Consider the following 26,511-nt stretch of genomic DNA (forward strand, 5'->3'; position numbering starts at 1 on the left):
TAATAGAAAAAAAAAAAAAAAAAAAAACATGAAACAGATTTTTCAATAGAAAATAAATCGATTAATACTTGGGATGATACATAAAAGAGTTTGCACAGTGCGTGGGAATTCTAGTCTGAAAAATTTTCCATCAGCAAAATTCTTTGATCGGGTTTTAATCAACGAGTCCACAAGTTTTGTGTTTTTGACGATGGGAGAAAGCCTCACGACAAGTTGATTGGCGGAATTGGCAAGCTTTGTTTAACGTCCCGCAACGCTAATCGAGTAACTGTACACGCACTGTTAAAAAATACGGATAAAAAGAAGAAAACCAAAGTTTGGGTGTGCCACTGGTCGCTTCCAGTGCTCAAAAAAATACAGAGGAGTTGAATAAATAGAAAAAATAGAGGGGATGACCGAAAAATGGGAAAATGAAAACTAACGCGGAACGAGAAATAAAATAAACCCAAATGAAAATAAATGAAACAATGGACACGCACGGATAGGATTTCGGTACCAAGGATCAATGATTTCCAATAGCGCCAAGTGGCCCTTTAAATGTTTAGTCAAGCATACACCCAATAAAAGTGTCTGTTAATTTGTGTCAGTAAATAAATTAACCTATATTGCTAATTCCTATTTTATTTTATTTTATTTTATGCTTTAGGTTAAAGTTATTTTATTAATTATTACTCACGACTTTGTCACCCAAATCCCGGACCTTGCACGGCAAATAAACAGTCTGTCCAACTAGGGCCGTTACATTGGTGACTGTTTGTTCGAATATTGGCAGCTCTTCGTTTTCTTGAGACTCTTCGGATTCTTGATACTTTCTTTGAAGCCTTTCTGACTTTCCCAATGGTACTAAAACATAAAAATAATATTTTGAAATTATAAATTCGAAAAAAAAAACATTTTTTAATTTTGCCTTCATTTTTGTAAACTTTCACCAACCGTTATTTATTAAGACTATTAAAGCCTACTTATTTTGTTATTGAAGGTAATTAAAAAAAAAAAATAAAGAAGCATTTTTAATATTGTCGGCTAAAAGGTTTTGCTGGACAAGAATGCAGAGGGATGATTTTTTAAAAAATTAAAAGATTAATGGATACTTAAGTATCAACGGGTAAAGTCTTATAGCCGAGGCCGTAACTCGTGATGATTAACTTTATCAGTCGGTTAGTTCTTAGCGTGAATTTATAAGGCTAATCAAGCCGTTGCGGCGGAATGAAAGCGCCTTTTTTTTGAGTGAATTGAGCGATTCATTTTATTGGGGTGTATATTTTAAAATGACAAATAAAGTGTTTGTTCACTGGTACCGATAATTTTATAGTCAGGGTCAGTTTTTAAACGTTCATTTACCCAAAACTAACGCTAATTTGTTGGCCTGATTGCACTAGAGTGTTCTGTAATTTCTTAACCTCTAGAGCTCAATAATTGTTCATTATAAAATGTAATAATTTATTTAGTTTTGTACGGTAAATGAATCATATCGAACTTTTAGCTGGTATTTATACTAAAATATCATTTTATAAATTATCAAATTTCACTGCCGAACACAGAAATATCGACTGATAAAATACTGGAGCAGTGACCTTTAATTATAGGACAATTGTTTTTTAGTTATTTTACGAGGACATTACTGTACTCGGCAATTTTATTTTTTTTTTTATAATAAAATTTATGATAGCTATCAGTTATATTCATTTTGACATTTAAAACACTAATTGAGAAATTAAAAAAATTGTACAACCTTTTGAATATTTTATTATTGAACATTTTTCGCTTCATTGAATGAATAATGGTGGTTATTAAACATGTATAAAATATAAAATATTTCAATTCAAAAATACGCTCAAATATTTTATTAAAGTTCGGTTGCAACCCAATTTAGTTTTAAAATATTTAATATATTTTATGCGTTGACAAATACCGGGGTTGCTTTTTCATTAAATTTTAATCCGTATAAAGCATAACAACGCTCATAACTCTAAAATTATTTGTTTACATTAAATCAAACTCAATATTTTTGCTTTTCATGAAAATTCTCTTCAGTTAATTTAATCGCAAATAGAAATTTCATAACTAATTTTTTTTAAATGAAACTTCATTCGCAAAAAAAAAAATTAAAAATTACATTATAAAATTACTAAATCAAACAAAGGGGAGTTGAAAAATTCTCAATGTTAAATGTAAACAAAATATAATTTACACAGTTTCTTAACAGTGCATTACCTTTTGTAATAAGCTAATTGTATTACATAAATAATGTCACGGACAAACACCATTCTCTGTCACTCGTCTTCGCAAATGGTTAAACATGCTACGTCATGAGTAGACTATCACTCTCTTACTCCCTAAACCCTTGTATACTCAACATAACAGTTTACTGGAGATAATGCATGTACAAAGCCGTTTCGGTGTAGCGCGATTCAATGTCATTCGGGGTTGCAGTTACACTCACCTCAAATTCTGCAATATACGCGTGATAACATACAAACACACATGCGGACATTAATTACGTTTAATTTATCGTTATCCATGATTAATGTCATCATTTAATCAGGTTCTGTCACTTTGCTTTAAAATTTTATGATTCACATTCTATTTTATTTTTTTTTCTTTATATTAAAATTTTTCTTTGTCAAAAATTTACTTCATTCCTTTTTTTTAGGCGAATTTTGTATAAATGTATAAATTTATTCATCACCTAAGAAATCGAGTGAGGTTCAAAAATAACATTGATTCAAAAATTTAAAAAATCACATTTTTAGAAACTAATACAGTGGATAAATTTTTATTAAAAAAGAGATAACTCATTTTTGAAAAATTCACGTTAAAGCTAATGATATTCCCTATTTGATTAACATGTTTTATTAAATTAACAACTATTTCGCTTATATTGTTTCGATAAACGAATAAGTTCCTATTAAAAATATTAATAAATCTGACAAAGTTATAAATATCAAAATTAGCCTTGCATAATGTGAAATTGACAATAATTCGGTGGGTGGTCGAGTCTGTATACCCTGGCTCTTGATCCACTCTCTTGGGCACCCGCATATCCCCGACGCCGCTTTGCCCGGTAGCTACACGTGGTGTGTTTCCTCTTGAAAACAATGAGTAGAAGGATGAAACTTTACAGCCGGGCTTACGGTTGAGAGACCGAGAATCGTATATTTAAACCGCTATGGTCATAAAGTGCGGTTTAACTATGGCTCAGTTGTGTAGTATATAATATAATAATAATACTTTGGACAAGTTTTGCCGCGGATTTCTATTATTCTACTAAGTTTAACTTGTCAACGCACATTTTGCGAATGAATATCTAATAAACTCTGACACTTCTCTAACAATTAATAACTATGCATCTATGCATCTATTTCCGTGTTTATTGTTGATGAAAACTGTTTCTTTTATTCTAACAAAAAAGGAAGGACAACTTCTGATTTAATGGCTTAAAAAATATCTACATGATAAAAAATTTTTGATAATTTTGGATTATCCTCCATTTTTTTATCCAAAAATAACGTTTGGTGTTCATAAATTTTTCCAATTGAACGAAATGTTTTTCTGCAGTGAAAAAAAAATAGCTAGAGTGAAAAAAAAAATTTAAGATTTTTTTTCTACTTGATTCAAAATCATTTGGAGTTAGAAGAAATCTCTTCCCTGAAAAAAATATCTAAAAAAATCTAATAAAAAATTTTTTTTTTCTGTGTACAAGGAAATAACAAGATAACACTAGATATCATCCCAGATTATACTCAGTAATATCTTTGGCGAAAAAAAAAAATTCCAGATTATACTGAGTGATATCTGAATTATACTCATTATAATCTAGATTATACTCATTGTAATCTGGATTATACTAGCTACTATCTGAAATTTTTTTTTACTCTTTAAAATTTACGTTTTAAAATTTCTCTTAACTAAGAAAACAAATTTTTAAGGCAAAAAACTCGAATCAAGCCAACCAGCTTTTTCCAAAATAATTTTCTGCGGTCAAGAATATTTATCTTATATCAAGTAATTTTTTTTTTCAGTGTCGATAAGCAATCGCTAATATTTCAGAACCCAAATAAATAAAAACCGTCAAGAATCGGAACTAAGCTCATGAAAAATAGGCTTTTCTTGAATTCATAACTTCTCATAAAATTTATTTCTGAAAAAACATTCTTTGTTAAGCATTAAAATACAAAACACACTTTGTATAGTTACAAATGTCAAGTAATAAAAATATATCCCATACAATAAAGTATCTCGTATCCGGAAGACAATAAAATACACTGCGCTAAACAATGTTCGCTTTTGTAATTTTTCGAAGAGCATAAAGACAAATAAATAAAAAGAGACGTAAGAAAAAATAATCCAAGGTGAAATTTTTGTATATGTTTAGTAAACGACAGTTTTATACCATCATTTTATTTCTGTCACTAAGACTACGACAATTTTTTCATCCCCCATATGATTCGAGCGCAAAGGCCACGCTTTGAAATTGACACATTGCCTGGAGCTAAGAGTCTCGGTATCGCGATAAAAAAGATAGATGAAAATTTAAGATGTTTAAAGAGACATTTGGAGTAGGTTATTGTAATCATAAGAAAACATTGAGTCAAATATTTTTATTAAAAAAAAATATGATAATAATCGAGTAAGTATTCTTTAAAGAGAGTACATTTTTACTTATTTTGATAAAATAAATTTACTCCGAATTTTAATGCTTGTGAATAGACTTGTTAACTTTTTATTGCCTATTGATGTTGTCAGCATTGATATTTGGGACAAATATTTAAAGAGATCAAATAAAAGTAGTTCAAACAAATTGCAATGAATTTCATTGATTCAAATAAATGGCAACTGTTTGATTCAAAATGATTTTTTTAGCGGCAGATCGAATGATTTTATCTAGTTAAATATTTAAAGAGACTAATCAATATTCTGTGAATTTTTTTAGTACTATAACACGGAGCGATCGAGTGTTACCGTGAAATATTTGCGCTTCTAAATGTTGTCCGAAGATTAATTCGTTAGTGGTATTCGACAGTAAATAAAAATAATTAAACACAAAAACGTGTGATAGTAAAACAATTCAAACAATTTCAAAGCTGTGGAGCGTTTTAAAGAATCTCTTGTTTTTCACACTTTTATTTATAAATAGTCGACATTCTTCACAACTCGCAAATTGTTTCTTTTACTTCAAAAGAAATAAAAGTGATGGCGATAATAATTAACGTCATTGGAGAATTTAAATTAAAATAAAAAGTATTGAATAGTGAAATAATTTACATTTTCTCGGTACAAAGTGATGTGAAGTAAAAAATAGAAATATCTCTTTGACGAGTTTTTAAATAACTTGGTGAAAATTAACGTACTGATAAATAATAAAAAAAATTGATCATTTTCACAAAAAAAAATTTTTAAACTTTGATCCAAGATTAAAATTAGATAAATAAATATTTTTATGTCTTCGCTGGCATTTTCGGAATCGTCAAAATTTCAGCTTTAAAACCCTCTACGAGTTTTTTAGATTAAAAAATTTTTTCGCAAAGTTTTCAGCGCCCCCAGTAGATTTTTCACCTAATTTTTGTATTTGTAAAAATTAAAGTATTTAAATTATTTCAAATAATAATTAACATTGAAAATCATTATTATCCGCAGATACCTCACCGAAAATAATTTAAATTTCTATCATTAATGATCTTAACTTTTATTTTCTGTAAATTAAAAAAATTTTGAACGTGTTCCTGAATATTAACAAAAAAAAATTAAAAAATCAATACTAATCAACAGAGTCTCTTAAGCCACATGGCTGTTTCAGATACTTGATATGAAATAAAAAATATTTATCGACAATAGGCATCCGCAGGAAATCTAAATGACTTAAATTCACATGGCCATGTGTGAGATACTCGGTATTTAAAAAAAAAAAAAAACAAACTTCTATTTTGGCCGTCTACATAATCTGACTGTCAGAAAATTTCACGTATGGTTTTATTAATATTTTATTCGATAAATTAGAAATGTACGAGATAAGAAATGATAAGTAGTTCGGATTGGCGATTAAAATTTTAAAAACGAAAAGTTGGTTCGGTATCGAGTGAAATAAATTCAAAAATCGTCAAACAAATTTGGAACATGAACGTGATTAAAATAAACTATAAAACAAAAAACGAAAAAAAAAAAACGTTATTGCCGGAAAACTTTTACATTGATCCGATAAAATTGCGCAGAGTAAACTCCAGTCCGAACGTGATTTTTTTTCTGGACTAACAGGAACTCAAGCTTTGGAAAATAAAAACTAAAAATAAAATAAAAAACGAAACGGTAGCAGAGCAGAGGGAGGAGGAGGAGAAAGAGAGATGGGGAAAATAAAAACAGATGAAAATGAGTTGGATGGATGAAAGAAAAAACGGTCAGATACCAAACGAAGAAAGTAATGAGTAAGTGAGTGAGTGAAATAGAACGAGAAGACTATAGAGATTACATCGGGAATCCCAACGATGGAGCACGAACAGGAAAACATTCGTTTGTTCGCGGCGCCCGGAATAACACGGAGACCCTAAATCACCTACCCGGTAAGAGAGGAGGGTGTAGTGTGTACTGGTACCGTGGGCTCTGCATAATCTACGTACGCGTGGCATCTACCGGTAGTGCCCACCCTTTTCCTTCAACTATTTTCATCCCTCTGCTCTCGATTTCACTCTACTGGTCCCATTTTTCCTTTTGGTTGCCGATTTTATTCCGGACTAAACGAAGGGATCATATTTCTGCTCTTATTATCTTGATCATTACTTCCGATTCTATTTCATATTCAACAATTTAAGCTGTTACTAAATCAATAAAAATACTGGTACTATCCTTAAACTGAAAAGATAAATTATTTGAGATTTAGATTCAAGAAACAATTTTTTTTTACAATTGCACGTCTCATAAGAGAAGTGCATTTTGCTTTTTAAATAAATAAAAGAGATATTAAATTTGAATTAATTCAGAAAAAAAAATAAAATTTTTGAATCAAGACAATAAATTATCTTTAAAATAATTTTATTCTTAAATCAAGAATGTTTCTTTTAAACCAACTATTTTTTATTCGTTTTTTAGTGTACAACTTCAGAACTGGGACACTGGAGAAATTGTGGACACCTCACGACCAAAAGTGTCTCGACAAAATTTATTCACATTTAAAAAATGTATATCATGTCGACAAGCTTACTCGCTTAAATTGAAAATAAATAATTAAATACTTTAAAAAAAATAAATAAAAATACTTTCTTATACTTTTAAAATTTAATCTGGAACCCGTTGCAGAAATGATACTTTTTCGTAAAAAATAAAATAAAAATAACCAACATTATCCCAGAATTGAAAAATGAAAGTTTATCAAACAAAAGTTTTAAAAGCCCGCCTGAAAATAATGAAATAAAACTGGGTATGCATACTTGAATTGAGTTCCACTTGAGCAAACTCTATTGAGCCCAACATTTAGGATATTAAAATAATCTAACCGAAGACTTTAGTAACTCTGTCGCCTTCATATTAAATTTTCCCGGATCTTCCGAATTATTTTTTTATTTTCATACCTCAACTCATTCTTCTATTTTCCCATTTATTTTAATTCTTTTCTTTTCATACATCCTATGAATGTATTGTATATAAATATATATATATATATTCTCCAGGTTATTTTAAATTGACGTAATTTAAACTTTCGAGTAAAATATAATAGTTAAAAGTAAAAAATTAATATTCATTTCATTAATACTTAAAAGATTTCAAAATAAGAAAAATCTTGGTTCTTTTTTAATAAAAAAAAAAAGTAGAGTGTAATTAAAGAGTTGAACTAAAAAGAAGTAGAGGGTGAGAAAAAGGATCAAGCGATTTTCGTAGAGTCATTAGGAGTACACTACATATACAGAGAGCTGTGTACTTGTACGTGGGCTAGTTACCCAACACTGCAAACTAGTTTCGTTATGCTTAGTTTCAGTACGCGCGCAAAAGCGAATAAAACTTTTCCTTCAAGAGGCAAAGCTTAAAACCCATCCCCGAACTTCTTCTCCATCTACTTATTCTTCACCTCTAGCTCCAGCTGCACGCTATATACCTACTCATCCCCTCAATATAATATACAAAACCAAAACCCCTTATATAAAGTGTATGGTTTCTGTGTTTCTCTCTATGCTAACGATGCTTATGGAATTTAATGAAGTTTGTTAAACTTTTAAGTAATCTCAGATTTAATCAAATTATTTTATTTTCTTTATTTAATCCACAAGTTTTCTTGTTTGTTGCTGATAAATTTTTAAATTCGTTTTCTCTATAATTTAATAATAATAATGACAATAATATGGAGAAATTATTTTTGAAAATTGCTTTCTGATGAAAATATATATTCTAGCAAATTTTATAAAAAAAAATTTGAGAAAAAAAAATCTTTGTTAAAAAAGAAAAGCTGCAGATTAAAATAAAAAAAAAACATTACTTATATTTCTAGGAGTGATTACATTAATTAACGTGTGTTATTAATTAAAAATTGGATTAGTAGTTGATTAAACTAAAAGCAACATCAAATAAGCTCCTTAAAAAAGTCAAAAAAATTATTTTTATTTTAAAATTTAACACGCCAGAATTAACTCTCTTCAAAGGAGATGATTTAACGACAATGCGCCACCTATTGGAAAATTTAATTACTATCTTCTCTTGAAAAATTAAGTATGGGCATATTATTCTTTTATTTTTTAGATTCACGAGTAAATTTCTTGAATTAATTTATAGTAGTGATAATTTCCGCGAAATTGATATTTTATGATTATTCCTTAAAGGCATAGGTGAAAATAAGCGATCATATGAATCGAGTCAGAAGTTGTCAGGGTTTTTATCAAAATTTTTCACATCTAAGAAGGATTGAGAAAAATAAGTAATGATTTATAAAAGGAGTTGTGAAAAATGGGTGAAAATTTTCTAAAGCTGAAGAAAAGTATAAAAGTAATAGTAAAAAAGGATAGAAGAAGAAATGCCGGAAGAAAGGAAAGGAAGTGAGGGAGTGTGAAATGGCATTGCGAGGAGTAGTGCCAGTGAATCATTCTATGAGCATAAATTAACGCCCCATCACAACGCCGGTTAATTAATTAAGTTAAATTGTCCTAAGCGTGAATAACTACTGGCGCCGGTAGAACTGAGCACCATCAGATCCTTTCTTCGTATTATCGCGAAAAGTTTTCATCTTGAGATTTGAGCCGTACATGTGTGGGCCTATCGAATTACACGGCTCTAAACTATTTTATTAATAAATTACTCTGTTGTATATAAAAATTACACGTGTATTTATCATGTACTTGCAAATATGTGTCTCTTATTATTATTGTATGTTGATGTCGCATGTAAGTGTGTAAAGGATTACTGCTGATTATCAATTTAATTCATCAGTAGATTTGTTTGAATGATAATTTCATCCACTCAGATTTATATTTGAGTCAAGGATGAATTTATTGAATTAGTTTTACCTTTAAATTATATTTTTAGATTTAAAGAGCTTCAATTAATTCCTTTTTTATAAAAAATAGTTTTTAATCTTCTTAAAAATTAATTGCTACAAATTTTTTTTCAAAGAAAAATTAGAGAAATGTTCAAGCTCATCTGCTGCTTATTGGATAAATTTTTTTCGAATTACTATATGGTGAAAATAGAAATTCAAGAATTAATTTATTATTATTTTTGAATTTTTATTTTGTAACTTAAAACCTCAAATTTAATTCTCCTGTAAGGAGATAAATTGGCGATCAAAAAATTATATATATTAATATATTAAGACGTATCAAGAAATTTTTTTACATGCTGATAAAAAATTTATAAACTATCGAAAAATGTAAAAAAATAAAATTCGGCTTTTTGAAAATTTTACACTGGTAATGCCTATTAAAATAGGAGCTTATAAGCTTACTAAAAGCTAACATAGAATTTACTTAAATAGTTCCAATAAATTCTGGAGAAAATCTGTCTCTACGAGATAGTCCAATTTATCTGCCGTTCTTTCCTGAAAACTCACAAATTATTCTCAGTTTTCTAATTTTTGATCAAGCTATTTAAGCATAAAATTTAATTTTGCAGCTCTAAATGAGTCCTTAGTTTTCTGCAAAATTTTTAGTTATTCTGGCCAATTGATCATTCCAGATTTACAGACGTACTAATCATTATTATTATAACAAACCCGATTTTCCTCAGCAGACCTAATTCTGCCATAGAGTATGACATTCGTCGGTTTCTCTACACATTTATACACACGATGGACTAAAGTAGACAAGAGAATAGGATGTAGAACATCGGATAGAAACGGACCAAATGTATATAAATTAAATTATTCAGTTTCAGAATATTCTGTACACGTGTATCGTCATATTAACATCCTCTTACCAATGCACACACCTTTGCCTAATCCTAAAATCTCTCAATCAGACATAATTTTCGTACCCCCCACACACACACACAATTCAATAAGACGCCGTCCATTCGAACAGTAATTACATTTCAACTAAATAAAATAAACTAGTGAAAAAAAAAACAAACCTGATATTGAAGTTCTTATGAGAAAAAAAATAAAAACAAGTATGATCGACATTTGTAGCCTCTGTTGGAATCGATCCAAGTATCTCGCACTCGGTAGGCCACCGATTCTTGGCCCCCTCATCGTGCCGCATAGTTTTCGTTCTGCACACGTAAACCTCGAGTGTCACACCCGGATTAGAATAAGCCCACCAGTCACTGATTTTATAATAAACACTTCCTTCCTTATTTACACTTAACGTTACATTACACTCTGTGAATCATATGTGTGTCATCGGGTCATCATTGTTGTTATTATTATCGAATACTTGAGCACACTTCGCACTTAATATTCATTTACAAATTGTACATTTAATGCTTAACACATTTCACGTCGCTGATGCTCAAAATAAACCTGTTACAAAGTGATTAATATTATTCATTGATTTTTCTTTTATTTTCATTTTTTGTGATACGTATTATGTCCAATTGTCACTTTATCTCGATATTCATATCAAATCAAAAAACAAATTTAAAAAATATATTAAATATTGAAATGATTAAAATTCACGATAATTGACCAAATGGTCAATATTTTATTTTATACTGCTGAATTTTGCATTTCACATTTTATTTTTTTTATCCATGGCGATGTATATATATATAACATTACATATATTTTACATCGATAAAAAAAATTTATGCAAGCGATATTTAGCATTTTATTATTTTATTTATTCCGAATGAATAATGAATTAAATTTATTAATTGTAATAATTAATTTAATACAAAAATTTATTTGAAAAAAAATTTTAGTGCTCGTATATTTATGTCTAATATTGTTTAGAGCTCTCTTCATAGCTTGAATAAAAAACTAAGAAAAAATTCTAAATTATTTTTAAATATCAAGAAAGAATAAATTATTTCAAGTTCAAAATTCTTCTATATATAAAATTGACCCTCAAATTTAACACATCGTCTTCTTAAAAAAAAAAAAAAAAAAAAATCACACAGTTAAATCTTGAAACGTCAGAGCAATTAATAATATTTACATAAATTTCGAAGACACTACCCAGAGCGAGCTAAGTATATACAATCTAACTGTACATACATGATTTTTTATTTTTCGACACGCGAATAAACTGAAAAATGGCTTTTGGGTCTCCACTGGGTGTAGAGTATATAGAGTAGAATATAGTAGCAGCAGTTACTGACAAATGAACTGGGAAAGGCTGTGAGCGTGTGCAAAAGCCTCATTCTCTACTGAACTCTCTTCCTCTTTCTCTCTTTCTCTTAGCCTTTACTTACTTTTAACTCCCCCCGCGGCCCGGAACTCTTTTTTTACCCTTCGTACTCGCTGCTCTCTTTAACTATCCGCATAATAAATGTTATGTATAAAACTTTGCCCAAAAAAAATTAACATTGTGAACATGCGTTTTGGCCAAGAGTGAAAAATCTTGTTAATTGCCATGTTTTATTAATTATTTTGTTTTTTCATAAAAACCATTTATTGAAGATAAATTGCCCGCGATTTATATCATTTAGACCGGCTGGTAATAAAATTTTATTTCGATGCTCAAAAATTATAAATTAATTTCAATTGTTTTAGTTTTTGTTCTAACATAAAATTCTATTGTTTCAATTTTATCAATTAAAATTTGCTTAATTATTCAAAAGTTATAATTAGAAATTAATGCTGCTGGTAATTAAATTTGATTGGGTATTTATTTTTAAATAATTCTCTTTGAATGTTATTGAGTGAAATATAAAAGAATTATTATTATAACGTATACTTTCAACTTAAGTGTATCAATTAAAATAATGAACTGCTTTTATTTCTTTGAAAATTATTTAATTAAATTATTTTTCAATTAAATTAATTTAGCATCAAATAAAATTTTAATGAATATTTGAAGAGTTAAATTATAATTATTTTTAATCAAGTAGTTTTTTTTTGGCTTGAAAAATTTTATTCGATTTAAAAATTTCTTCAAAATAATATTCAGAGTTTAAATATTTTTTTTTTTAATGAAATTAATTTTTTATTGTAAGATTTATTTATAATACAAAAAGAATACTTTACTCCTTTATTTTTTCTCTTAAATTTCAAAGCAGCAAAGTAGAAAATCAATTCGTTCTTTGGCAAAATTAAAACCGAGTTTTTTAAATTCAGGTTTTTTTTTATTTCAAATCTTACGACGTTTTATTGACAAGGTCAGAAAGTATTTAATATTGTCAAAATAAACAAAGTGTTGAAAAAAATTATTTTTAAAACAAAAAATAAAACAACGAATTATCATCTCTAGAAATAGAATCAAAAGCTAGTCAATGTAAATATATAATTATTTTTTAGTATTTTAAAAATATTTTCCGTACCTAATTCATTTCTCAAGAAAATTAAGAAAAAGACGAACAAGTTGAAGTAAAATTCATATTAATTGCGAAGAAAGGGTTGAAACAAAAATTAAATGAATATTTTTAGTAGTCCAAGCTTTCTAAAAATATTTAAATGAAAAAAGAAGGAAGAGATTAACTTAATCTATGTTGAAAAAATTTTGCTTTCATCTTGAAAAGAAAATGAGTAAAAAATGAAACAAAAAATTCTAATTAACTTTAGTAATTACGTAGACGGATAATGTAACAGAAGGACCTGGGTATTCCGTAGTACTAAAGCTTTCATTGCGAATATGAATAATCTGAAGTATATGCGGGGCTATGTAGTATTACCGGTGTAGAGCAAAGAACAAAGAAAAGAAGGATATATGTAGTTTTAGTCTCTGTGTTACTCTATTATATTTTTAGTGTAATTTGGTAATTGAAATACATTATAATTTATAATCGTACTTTTGTTTCGTAATTGTCTGTTTGGAGTTTTATTAAAATAATTTTTTTTAATAACAAAGTTTAAGTATTTTTCGGTTAACTTTTATCGCTTATACTTATTAAGAAGATTATCCCGCTTTCCGCTTCAATTATTTCATTTTTTGATAAAGATTTAATCGCTGGTGATTTATTTTCTATGTGCCATTTTTTTTTTTTATTATTATTTTTTACTTAACTGATTTGTAAATAATTTTATGTTATTTTTAATAAATTCGTTTGTGTAATTTTTAGCACGAAATTTTGTCGTAATAATTTTTCAAACTGAATTTTCCATTCAAATGAAAATTAAATGTCACCCGAAATAATTATTATTCTCATAAATATTTTCTTTAATCAAAAATATTTTTCCTAACTTAATTTAATTTTTTTTTTTAATAAAAAAATAGATTCCCAAAATAAAACGGACGAAATAAAAAAAACTTTAGATTGGAATTTGTGCCTAAACATAATTTTGAATGTTTGTCATTAAAATTTTAAATGTTTCATATTTAAATGAGCGTGAAAACTACAGCAAATTTATATGAGATTCTACACTGAAGATTACACCAAAATTTAGGTTATAAAGTGTGATTGTATAAATTTAACGTGTAAACGAGGTACTCATGCAAGTAGAACGAAATTTTCATGTGTACTACGTACTTAAAAGTACCAAGTGTACATTTAGTAGAGCATATATATATTTAAATCGAACGACCAAGAGAGAAAGAGTGAGAGAACTCGAGTTAGAAATAGAGTGTGCGAATGCTACATGTATATGTTTACGAATTCGTATGTATATATGTCTACTATTCAGGAGGTTTATTCGGAAGTACCGTTTACAAAACAAACCTCCAAAATGTGTTCTCTTCTATGGATATAGATATATATATATATATTAATAATATATATATATATATATATATATATATATATATATATATATAATATATATATATATATATATATATATATATATATATATATATATTTTGTATAAATATCTATATACTTCAAATGCTACCCCAAAGTAGTAGCAGCGCGTGGCAAACAAACGGACCAGATAATGTGTACACGCGTGTTTACCAGATCATTATTATTTTAAAGGTGTGTAGTTCTTGTGTAAACTTAAATACAGAGAGAATTCTCCATAGATACTTTTTGCTATTTAAATTAAAGGTAATTTTTTTTTTTTGACGAAAAAAGAATTTGGATACTTTAAAAGCACATACTTCAAACGATGAGTTGAAGAAAAAAAATATTGTCAAATATTTTGGATTTTATTTGACAAAAAAAAATTAATAATTAATTAATTAATTAGCCAAAAAATTTATTTGATTTTTAATTTGTTTTTCAAATAAAATTTTGCACAAAAAAAAATTTTTGTTCTTGTGTGAAGAATTTCTGTGTGAGATTTTTTACCACAAAACACTCGAGTCGTACAAAATAATCTATATTATTAAGAGAATAAGAAAAATTTTGTGTCCAGGATAGTCATATGATAAAACTGGGTATTTTTAGTGAAATTTAGTGTCATTGCAAAGGTCTATCTCTAGGTATATAGTTAAGAAATGACTTTTTATCTTGTGAAATATTGACACTTTTAAAGATATAAGCTCATCCCGACATTACACTCATTGAAACCTTTTATTTGAGTACCCACATCAATTTTTTATATATTTATATATTTATATATATATATATATATATATATATATATATATATATATATATATATGTATATATGAAAAATATAACAAAAATGCATGTGGCTACTCAAATGAAAGCTCTTGATGAGTGTAACACCGGGATGAGCGTATATCTTTAAAAACGTCAATATTTAAGAAAGTACAGTACAATTTAACAAAAGTCACTATTTAATAAAACAAAATTTTATTCATTTATAATTCACAAGTCACATAGTGACTGCAAGGTTGCTACTTCAAACTATCTAAGCTTTAATAAATTTCAACAATAATAACTTTAATAATAAAAATAAAGGCTTGCACAAAAAAAGAAAAACATAAAAAATGTATGAAATTTTGGCAGAAAAAAAATTTCTAAAACCATAAATAAACAAAAACAAACACGACTGTGATCTGCACATCAAATTGACGTGCATTGCATTTTTAACGTACATTACTCTTATTTATTTTTTTCACATACGGATAACTATTACAAACCTGTCGATCACAAAACCCGAGAAACGTATCACAAAAAATAATATAGAATAAATAAATAAAATATAACATAAACAAAAGAGTGAAAAAAGTTAATACATTTTCAGTTTGTATTATATACATGTAACTAATTCGGGTATGCAAATTCCAGTTTTACCCAGCGGCTGTTTTGCAATGCGGAGCAAATACGTTTGCTCAAAGGCTGATTGTTTCATTTTTCTTTCACACTAAAATTTTATTTTTTATTTTTTTCCTTTTCACTCATCACCTCTTACGTTTTATCACTATAAATACGCACGCCGGGTTTTCACAGTCTTAATTAAAGAATTTTTTCAAACGAGTTCGTGTCAAGCTTATCGAATTAAAAAAAAATTTTTTTTCACTTTGATAAAAACGACAGACGTCGAACTAACTGAATTATATGAATTAAAAAAATTAAGGACAGTTAGTTTAAAAAGACATGACAAGAAGGTTGTGTAGACGAGACTGAACCTCAACCTCAACTAACGCATGCTGTTAAAGAGAAATGTAATAAACTGGCAGAGAAGCCTGAAAGTAAGAGCAAGAGAAGAAGAATAAAGTAGAAGAAAAAGAGAGACTGCATGCATAAGTTTATGAGTGTGGAGCACACACAAGGTTTATGTTAGTTCATACCGACAATAAACTCAAACCACGTCATATATTTACGGGGAGGTTGATACCAGTTTCGTGTGGGAGCATGTGCTCCTCCCCTCCCCTCCCTCCTGGTATTACACATTACACATCACACATTGCTTATTACATAGTACCTACACGGTGTATATATATCATATAATATAATATAATAATATATAGTATGAGTTGTAGAGTTTTAAATCAAATCGGCTCGGCGCAAGTTAAAGGGCTGAACGGTAAGATGCAACTTTAAGTGAGCGTATGTTTAATGTCTCGGTCAAAGGCGTCGTGTCTTTCTTGTTATATATATAGGTATTTATTTATGCGTGTGTGATTAAATATAAATTTTGTGTATGTACAATACTAATGGAACTCACAAGGGCCAACTGTGCCCATACGTCGCTGAGATTTGTAACCACAACCGTATCGTAATTTGTGTTCTTTTGGTCGCCGTGATACGCTCACTACACTTGAAAGCTTGCTACTTTGATTTTATTATTGTGTTTTATTCCCCCTTTTTTTTGGCTGTCAACATCGGAGAGGCGAAAAAGACACCTGATTTCCGAGATAATGGAAGAGAGAAAAAGAGAGTAATTTATGGTTTTTTTTTTTTTGACAATGGTTGATTAAGTTTAGGTGGTGAGATTTAGGGTTTTTGGGGAAGAGTAGAATTTCAGCGAGGGATCAAATTTTTATTGCTGATATATTTGATATAATGGCATTAATGACTGAGAAGAATATTTATATTTTTGCAGAAATATATTGATAAAATTTAGTGAAAAAGTTTCTTGGTTTGATTAAATTAGATTACTTATGAAAATAAAAGAATAATTTATTAGAATTTTTTTTACGTCAATTAATATGTTCTATTAATTAAAAATCGAATGATTAATTTATTTAGTTCTTTAAATAAATTAGAATAAAATTATTTTCAATTTGTAATTTAAAATCTTAAACTTAACTCTCTGGTAGTGATAAAGTTTAGCGACAATGCGCCATCTGTCGGAAAATTTCAACGCTAAGTTCAATCGAATAATTATATATGACCATATCAGGCCTGATATGGTTTAATTAACTATTAAAGCAATTTTTGTCTAACACGACATGATAATTAACAATCACATTATCTATAAAATATATCAAAGTAAAAAATTAATTTTTTAGATGAATGACAACTTTATTTAATTTTAATACCACCTCGAGTGGACGATCTTAAATTCTGCAAGGATAATTATTCACTTTAAAGAATATCTGAATATGTTTACTTATCTTTATGATCAAAATGCGCCAAAGCATTCGCAACCATCAAGCCATACTTAAATCCGATTTATATTTTACTGCAGTTCGCTTTGAAAATAATTTTCTTTTGCAAAAACTCCCCTACTATGAATGCATACAATAGTTTTTTTCCCTTGATTCTTATTCACTCAAAAAAAACACAACATTTTTGATCGTGAGTCCCGATAGTCATGAATATCTTATCAGCATAATATCTCGCTCTCGTGCTTTTTTCTTTTGTTATACTCCGTTGTACATACAATATACATATACATAAATATATGTAAAAATAAATGTACATAAAGATGGAAGTTTAACTCAGAATGATTCGTCGACTATACAAGCGTCTCACATCATTCTTTTTACTTCCTTTACTTCCTCTTTTCATTTCTTCTTTCCACATCTTTGATACGAAGATACAGACAGCACAGAGCAACCAAAGGTACTTTATACATCCACTGTACTTATTTTACACAGTTTATTTTACTTTTTCAATGTCTAAAATACCGTGTGAGCTTCCACAAGTAACTAGTCTACCTTGTAGTTGAAGGAGAAGATTCCTCGCGGAATGCTTCACACGAATTTATACTATGTACTATATACTACATAAATGTATTCATAACATCTATGTAAACATATACATACAGTACATATTTATATTTTCTCGTGAATTTACTCGCTGGAAAATGTATAGCATTCCCACAAATGTCGTCGCACTCATAAATTTAATTTTCCTATACATGAATAGAAATATATAAATGTATATTTTTAAGTTTCTGTTATATTCGACCAATTCGCATTTTATTTCTTCTGTGATATAAGAATTCAATAAAGAAAAGTCTTTGTCACAAACTAAGTATTAATTCAACACATTAAAATGTTTAATATTTGACATTAAAATTTTTACACTTCATACAGTGACAAAAAATTTATAAAATTAATAATAAAAAATTACAAATCACTAAAAACATAATTTAAGATAAAAAGTAATCCATAATTTTTATGCAAGACTGTAACCCATACAATTGTTTCTGTCCGACTCCGTAGATATATACTTTTTCATAAATTGTTGAACTTTAATCTGTTATTTATAAATAATTAGACGGTCAAAAAATTTTTTTTATTTTTTTCTAAACTCACTAAAAAATTATTTTTCCATAACATCACAAAAAAATTTCAACCCACTTCCAGTAAAAAAGACAATTAACAGCTAATACTTAATATAATACATACACTTTAATTATCTACAATATTATTTCAGTTGAAAAATATTTTGCTTTCATTATGGAGTTATTTATATTTAATTTATTTTTCGCTGACTAGCAATCTTGTGAATATTATTTCAATAAAAAATCTATTTTTTTTTTTTTTTAATTTATGCCTATTAAATATTATTATTACCACCTAATTTTTTTATAGAACCATCTGTTTTCGATAATTGACCTCCCAAAGTTTACTTTTACTTGTATTTTCAATTTTACGCCTTTTTCTTAAAATAGTAGAGCTATAGCTTGTTTAATAGACAGAGAGGGGCCTAAAAATGGTAGAAGGAAGCGCTTGCGCGTACTACTACGACCTTACAAAGGATTAAGATTCTCCTCGAGACTCTTAATATGACCCGGGAAAATATGAATTTTTTTTAATTTTTCAAGTTTTTTATTGTTTTATTTGTAATTATGTTTTAATAAATAAATATTGAGGTCAAATAAACGATTAAATGTCCTCCCCAGAGTCATTAATATTTATTTGATGAATAAAAAAAAATATGATCCGTGCGGTAAATAATGTAGCATACATTTGATATAAAAGCAATGATTCTGTGACTTTTAACATCATGCACAGCGGTGAGATATTCAATCTGCACGTGTACTCTACTATATATATATCGCTCTACCAAATATATACCAAACTACATACATATACATAACATAATATACAATATAGTTAATACAACATCCATTTGATCAAACGTGTGCCTATAATTAAGCTGCTTCTGCTCACAAAATAATTGGTGAAATGTGTTGTTGCTTCGCAGCGCTATAATTTCCATATTATTTGTTTAAAATAATAACAATAATGTTGATATTGCATAATAATATATTCATACGTTACACTCACGTGTTACTTTTCGCTTAAATTAATTATATCTACATTGCCCGCAATTATTAATTAGAAATTATAATTTAAAAATTATTATTTTGCTCTGTGATGTATTTTGATAACAAGTAGTTAATTCTGTGTAACTTATGATCCTCATGAATAATCTGTATAATCAATCGTTAATTCTATTATTAATATTCCTCATTATTAAATTATTTACAGCCGTGTGTTTAATGTTTAATCACAAAATATTATGGTTAATTGAAATTTAATAAGAAGGTTCTCTTTAATTACTAATAATTATCAATATGCGTTGTCACGAAGCAAAGGGTGATTTTTAATTAGGTAATAATTGTATTTTTAATATAAAACAAAAATACGAATATTAAATATTAAAAATAATTTTTTTAATAATCAATTTTGATAGTTTGTAAAATTTTTATTTGTGTAATAAATTTTACTAAATAAAATTAATAAATTCTGATTTTAAGGATCAAGAGCTTTCATTTGAGTACCCACTTGCATTTTTGATATATTTTTCATATATACATATATATATAAATATATAAAATATATGAAAAATTGATGTGGCTACTTAAATGAAAGGTCTCGATGAGTGTAACATCAGGATGAGCTCATATCTTTAAAAATGTCAATTTTTGCTAAAAAAAAAAAAAAAAAGCGATTTTATCATATGACTTTCCAGGACACTAAATTTTTCTTATTCTCTTAATATAGATTATAAGTATAAAAAAAATTTTTTTTTAATTACATAAACTGTGACTTAAGCGAACAAACATTATAATCATATTAAATTAAAATTATAATTTGAAATTAAATAAATTTGTCGTAAATACAGATGTTGAAAAAAAAAATTAATTTAAGATAAAATAAAATAAAATCTTTAATTAGTAAAAAAAGCAAGTGAAAATAAATGTGAACATTTAAAAGATAGATATTTCAAGATTTAGTAAGATTAATTGAGCCATTGTCGTGGGGTTTTAAATAATGTGAACAGACAAAGAGAGATAGTTTAGCACAATCTGGGAACTGGGGACTTGTTCGAGGGCTTCTCCAATTTACAGGTCGTCTTGTCACTAAAATGGTCCGCGAAAAGTCTTGCTTAGATGTATTGCGATGTATACATGTATAAATGGATGAACGCGTACATTTACCATCTATTCTACTCTCTTCCGCTTATTCTCAGCACTATTTCTGTCTGCATATACATATCTGTCTATAACATTAGTTCTACTCTGTCCTGAGCTTGAAATGTTACACACACAAACCCGCAGAGACAGAAATGTATGTGTTTATGTTTATGCATTTACGCGTGTAAATATAGCTTAAATTATTTTAGCAAATTATCGAAATGGAATCTCGTCTAACTGGCGCCTTTCATCCTTTTATTGTTGTAATAATTAATAAGATAGTGTATGATACAATGTAGCAGATAAGATAGCGGTAAAAAAGCCCCGGTGAGACAAGAAACAATTGTTAATTAATATAAAATAATTGCTAGAGTGATTTGACTTTATCTTAAGGAGTAAATGTGGTTTTTAATTTGAAAAACATCCGAGTAAGTAATCTTTTAAGTAAAAAAAATTTTGATGAGCTAAAACAAATTTTATAAGTCAAATTATTAACATATATTTCAAAAATCTTATCTCTAGTTTAAGTTTACTATTTTTAATTAAATAAAATTTACTAAAATAAATTTTTAACAAATAAATTATTATAGAGAGAACTTATCAAAAAAATGGTACTTGTAGAAATTAATACAATTTTTTTTCAATCTTAAAATTTATTTTATGCATCAAAAAAGCAACGAAAAAATTTATATTAATTTTTAAAATCTCTGAAAAGACATTTTTAACTTTTAAACGAATAACAACTATTTTTTCTTATTTCATTCAAGAAAAAAATGAAGAATTTACTCTTTAAATTTTTGAAAGTGGAAGTTTTAAAAAATTAAATTTTTTAATTTCATTATGGTGATCTAGAAATTACTTTTTTAGCTTTCTGCACAGGAAAAAAAATTTTTTTAATCAAGAATATAATTTTGAAGATTTTTCATCTTGATTCAAGACAATTACCCTCTTCAAAATTATTATCTTAGTTCAAGAATTTTTTTCTCGAATCAAGTTAATTTTTTTTTTTTTTTCAGTGTAAGTACGTATATAAGCGCTTAAGCCATAATAAACTCATAATTATCTGGAATCTGCCGTGAAAATGAAAATTAAATGAATTTCCGTTAGATCTAAAACCGAAAAGTTTATAACTTTAACAAAAAGACTTTACGGTTTACAAGTGAATTATAATTTCCAACTAATAATTAACTAAATTATATGATAAAGTTTAAATTGATAGATGAAGCTTAACCAGTAATTGATACCTTGAAACAAAGTGAAGTTAATCAAAGTATATAGCAATTATTTTGGGTTTAACAGGATTTGCTAAAGAACTAACAAACTCGTCAGATGAGATTCCCAGATCGTTTCAAAGACCCACAATCTAGTCTGCTGTGATAAGAGAGTGAGAGAGAAGATAAGCTGGGGTCATACTACGGCGTTATCACTTGTATTGGATCCTTTTCGCCAAGGATGTGTGCACAGAATGGATCCACCACTATGGTTATCGTCTTCATCTATATCCATAATATATAGCATACGTACATAGTGTATGCATGTGTGCAACAGCACAGGGCATGACAGAGTACAGAGTACATGTATACTTCTAGGGTATGACATAAGTAAAATTTGATCTTTGTGTAGTATGAATGAAAATAGAGGTTACGGGTGGATCGATTCGATGTATAGTAAAGCACTTGATGCTTTGACGTAACTTAACGTTATTGTGTATTATATCAGAGCCGGGGGTGGTGAGCGTTATAATAAATTTCTGAGCTGAAGAACACAGGATCTTCAGACGTAGAAGGTAGACGGGCAAATAGATAGATCGGTATCCTTTATTCAGGATGTTCATCACCCGGGAGGCGAAATACATCCGGTAGATCTTGCTGCTGTTGGTAATGAAATACAGTAACACAATATCCGCAATATACAACGAGGTCTCGCGTTACATCCGGTTGCCCGCTTTCAAACCAGACCTGGATTAATTTGACGAAGAACTTGAGCATAAACTACACCCCCACGTTCGCCGTACCCTGTCCTACCCCTTCCTGAGCTAAAGAAACCTCGGGTATCAGTTTACATTATGAGAAAATACTCTTTTAATCAATTTTGATTTTTAATCTAAGAACACGCGGAAAAATATCGACGATATTGTTGTTGTTTATCGAGCAAAAAAAAATTTTTTTACGGAAAATATTTCATTGTTGAAATGTTACATTGGAAAAATTTTGCGACATTTATTAAGTCTTGTTGATAAATCCTAATGTGAGAAGTAAAAAGTAATGATTTATTAACTTAAATAAAATTAATTAATTTGATGTTTTTTAAATTAACTTACGTGACAATTTTTAGGATTTTTTGACAAAAAAAGAGAGAATGTATCAAAAAATGGTACTTGTAAAAATTAAAAAAAAAAATTTTGATGCATTTTTTTTTAAGTATTAAAATTTTTTTTTATAAAAAAAGTAAAATAACAGGCTATGTTTATTTTCAAAACTTTATTTTAAAATACCAAATAACTTAAATTAACAAATACTCCTACAATTTCCTTTACACTCCATCAGATAAATTTAATTTACGATTTCGATTCGTGAGAATCTTTCTTAAATTTTTTATTTTTTGAAAACTTTTACTCCATGTTCTTAACATTTATCCCCATCTGTTAAATAAATTTTTTTTTTTAAACAACCTAGAAATAATCCAAGCGACCGCTGACCCCGATAATTCTCTCCTACTTGCAACTTTGAACCTCTTTATATCAAAAAATAATAGCATAATTTTTTGCAAACATATTCTAATCAAAAATGACACCGATATTTTATAATAATTATAAAAAAGAATTAATTGAGATGAAATGGGCTCGAATAAAAAAAACTTTTTCGAATAAAATAAAAAATTTAACACGAAATCATGAATAACATACTAAAAAGGTGGATAATACTTCCACCTTTCGTAACTTAACTCGTTCTTCAGTTTCAGAGCAATAAATCCAGATAGTAAAAATAACCAAAAAAGAAGGTAATGAAATAGATGAAACATTTTTAACGACAGCAAGAGAAGCTGAAAAATAAGAGCAAAAAAACTACAAGTGGGTGGAGCTCGGGTTTATGCTGCTTAGAAGGTATCTCTATAAGGTTGCCGTAATAATGACATAAGAGTATTTTTTGGAGATTACTTTTATAGTTATAAACACGCTGAAGAGTTATACTCAAGCTTGGTGGGTAATATAAGTTACCTGTAATAACTGTCAATCAAATTTTTACCTCCACATTATATTTTAAAAAAATATCGACTAAAAAATGAATAAATTATGGTAAAAATAAATTACAATTTAAAACTATTAAATCAAAGTTACTTTTTTTTTTATTATTAATTACCGGTGCTTAAATTTTTTTAATTTACAATTAATAATAATAGTGGAATTAAAATGGATAAATAAATAAAAAAAAATTAATCATAAAATTCTGGGACAGAAATAAAAAAGGTGGAGTTGGTAACGCATAAATTATCTTCTCCCATTAATTATTTTTTTTTCCTTTTTTAAAATTTTGTCTCCGGCAAAAATAATCTGATGAATGAAATTGAAAAAAAAAAATTGATGAAATAATTAGACCGCGTTATTTATTATTGTGTGTTTACTTTGGCATTAATTTAAATATATTTTAAAAGTTAAAAATTATTGTATTAGCAATTCTGAGTAGACTCGATTTTAGTATGGTAATTTTTTAATGCATTGATAGAACGAAGCTTGATTAATAATAAATTATAAATTATGACTAACGGATAGTCTATTAAAAAAGCTGTCAATATCAAATGCTTGAAAAACAAAGTTTTTTATAATTAAATAATTATACAGTTGTGACACTTAATTAGTGCTCAGTTAAGCAACGGGGAGTTTTTCTGGATAAAATATCGGCATTTAAAACAATATTTATCAAACTCTTAGTAACACATTTAAAAATTAATTTCTTCTAATGAATATTAATGCGAGGGTAGAGGAAGCTAAATTTATTTTCTCCGTCATTAAAACAGTATTAATAACAAATCATACTTCAAAATAACCCAAAGACCCAGTATGGTTATGATTCGCGCCAAGTGTACGTTTAAACATGTTTGCAATCCCACACAAACGTCAATGTATCACACAAAGCCTGTTACCAAAGTCACAGATCATTGGATAATGATAGGATGTCCCATTCCATCGTTTATTCTCTGCTCCCCTTCGAAACATAACTATCATCATCTTATCGCTAAATTACTTAGCGGGTCGGTTAACGACATACGGTTGCATACAATACATCCAACTACATTGGCATTCTGCATTTAATAATAATTCCAATAATTTATCTATCAGAGAATATCAATACAATGTAAAACATTCGCGGGGTTAATGCAGAGTGGATAATTTTTAATCCCTCTGGAATTAAATTAATTCCACTAATGATTTATATTGTTAATAAAAAAAAAAAAAAACGCGGGATTAATTTTTTATTTTTTATTGTAAAATAAAAAACATAGTTGTTCTTTGTTTAGAAATTAAAGAAATTTAGAGATCAATATTTTTTTTTAATTTCTACAAGTAGCATTTTTTTTTTTAATTTTCTCTAGAATATTTTATTTGTTAAGAAATTATCAAAATTGCCACATCAGTTAATTTCATTAATATTAAAGTAATTAATTTTATTTAATTAAACAGTAATTTTATTAGTTTCTTACTTTTTTGTGTTAAGATTTATCAAAAAAATTTAGAAACAAAATAATCGATCAATATTTGGTTCAATGTTTCAGTCTGATTTTTTTGAAAAAATTCAATGATTATGTGCAAATTTAAATTTGAGATAAATTTTCTCAAGTGTGTCACGCACTAAAAAAAAAAAAAAAAAAAATTAACTCGAATCAAGAAACGTATTTTGAAAATCTTTTCAATTTGAATGAAAAAAACTCTTGAACTGTTAAATTTTTATTAACTCAAGAATTTTTCGGTATCGATTTTTTCTCCTTTAAAAATTATTATAAATCGTCAGTTCTAATGGACAGTTAGCATATGAGGAATCATATTTATTCCTTTTATTTTTTCAGGGAATAATCATAGATCATGCCGAATAAAAAGAGTGATCGATGAGAAATTTAAAGCAAAAAAAACGCAGCCGAAAAAATTAATTTATATTTTACTAAGGCTTTAGGCTAGATTAAATTACGTATCGAGTGATTTATTGGAGCCCGGTGTATTATTAAGTCAGTATAACGACGAGAAATTCTTGTTTGGACACGATGGAGCGCGACGGTACGCACACAAAGGTATTACTATCACAGACATACACGCAAGTATAGTATGGTATATAATATCCTTACCGATATATGATATGGTAACCGTGTAGATGAAACTAAGCCTTGCATACAATCGATTGGGAGATTTCTTAGCGAACTACTAAAGAATTTCGAAAATCCCTTGTTACGTCCTTGTCATTTACCCTTTAGCTATCGTACAATATTTGATATTTAATAATGTTTAATAAAGGCTAGAGACGAGAGTATCAATCTTATACATGCGCGAATCCTTGTTTGGCTTCTGTGTTTTTATTCTACACGATGTACGACGCAAGACGGTTATGCATGTGAAACCATAAAAAATGGTCCGCCGTCCATAAACTGAAGGTTTAATTAATTTTTCAGATGGAAATTTAATTAATTTATGTAAATGACGAATATGAGACGCGGGTGTAAGGCGAGTGTGAGATTAATTGGATTTTTTTTTGGTCACGGAAAAAATAATAAATATCGGATTAAAATGG

At 27.9% G+C, this 26,511-nt stretch overlaps 1 protein-coding gene across 5 annotated transcripts in view; it reads right to left on the bottom strand.

Annotated features, from left to right (window-relative positions):
- LOC141535010 (zwei Ig domain protein zig-8) overlaps positions 1-18,104 on the bottom strand; it is a 44,847-nt gene extending 26,743 nt beyond the window's left edge. Inside the window, exons 1-3 of one of the 5 annotated variants that reach the window (XM_074254726.1) lie at positions 15,654-17,067; positions 10,540-10,930; positions 677-843 (exon numbers count right to left, since the gene is read on the bottom strand). In XM_074254726.1, coding sequence (XP_074110827.1) covers positions 677-843; positions 10,540-10,660 — 288 coding nt within the window. In that variant the 5' untranslated portion in view covers positions 10,661-10,930; positions 15,654-17,067. Of the gene's footprint in view, positions 1-676; positions 844-10,539; positions 10,931-15,512; positions 15,528-15,557; positions 17,074-17,477 lie in introns of those variants that run through there. The other 4 variants (XM_074254727.1, XM_074254728.1, XM_074254730.1 and 1 more) reach the window with 4 other exon arrangements.
- Between the last annotated feature and the right edge of the window lie 8,407 nt (positions 18,105-26,511).

This window comes from Cotesia typhae, unplaced genomic scaffold (assembly GCF_013202065.1).
Source record: "Cotesia typhae breed Kobodo isofemale line unplaced genomic scaffold, CoteBio_Ctyphae scaffold_13, whole genome shotgun sequence".
Classification (NCBI taxonomy): domain Eukaryota; kingdom Metazoa; phylum Arthropoda; class Insecta; order Hymenoptera; family Braconidae; genus Cotesia; species Cotesia typhae.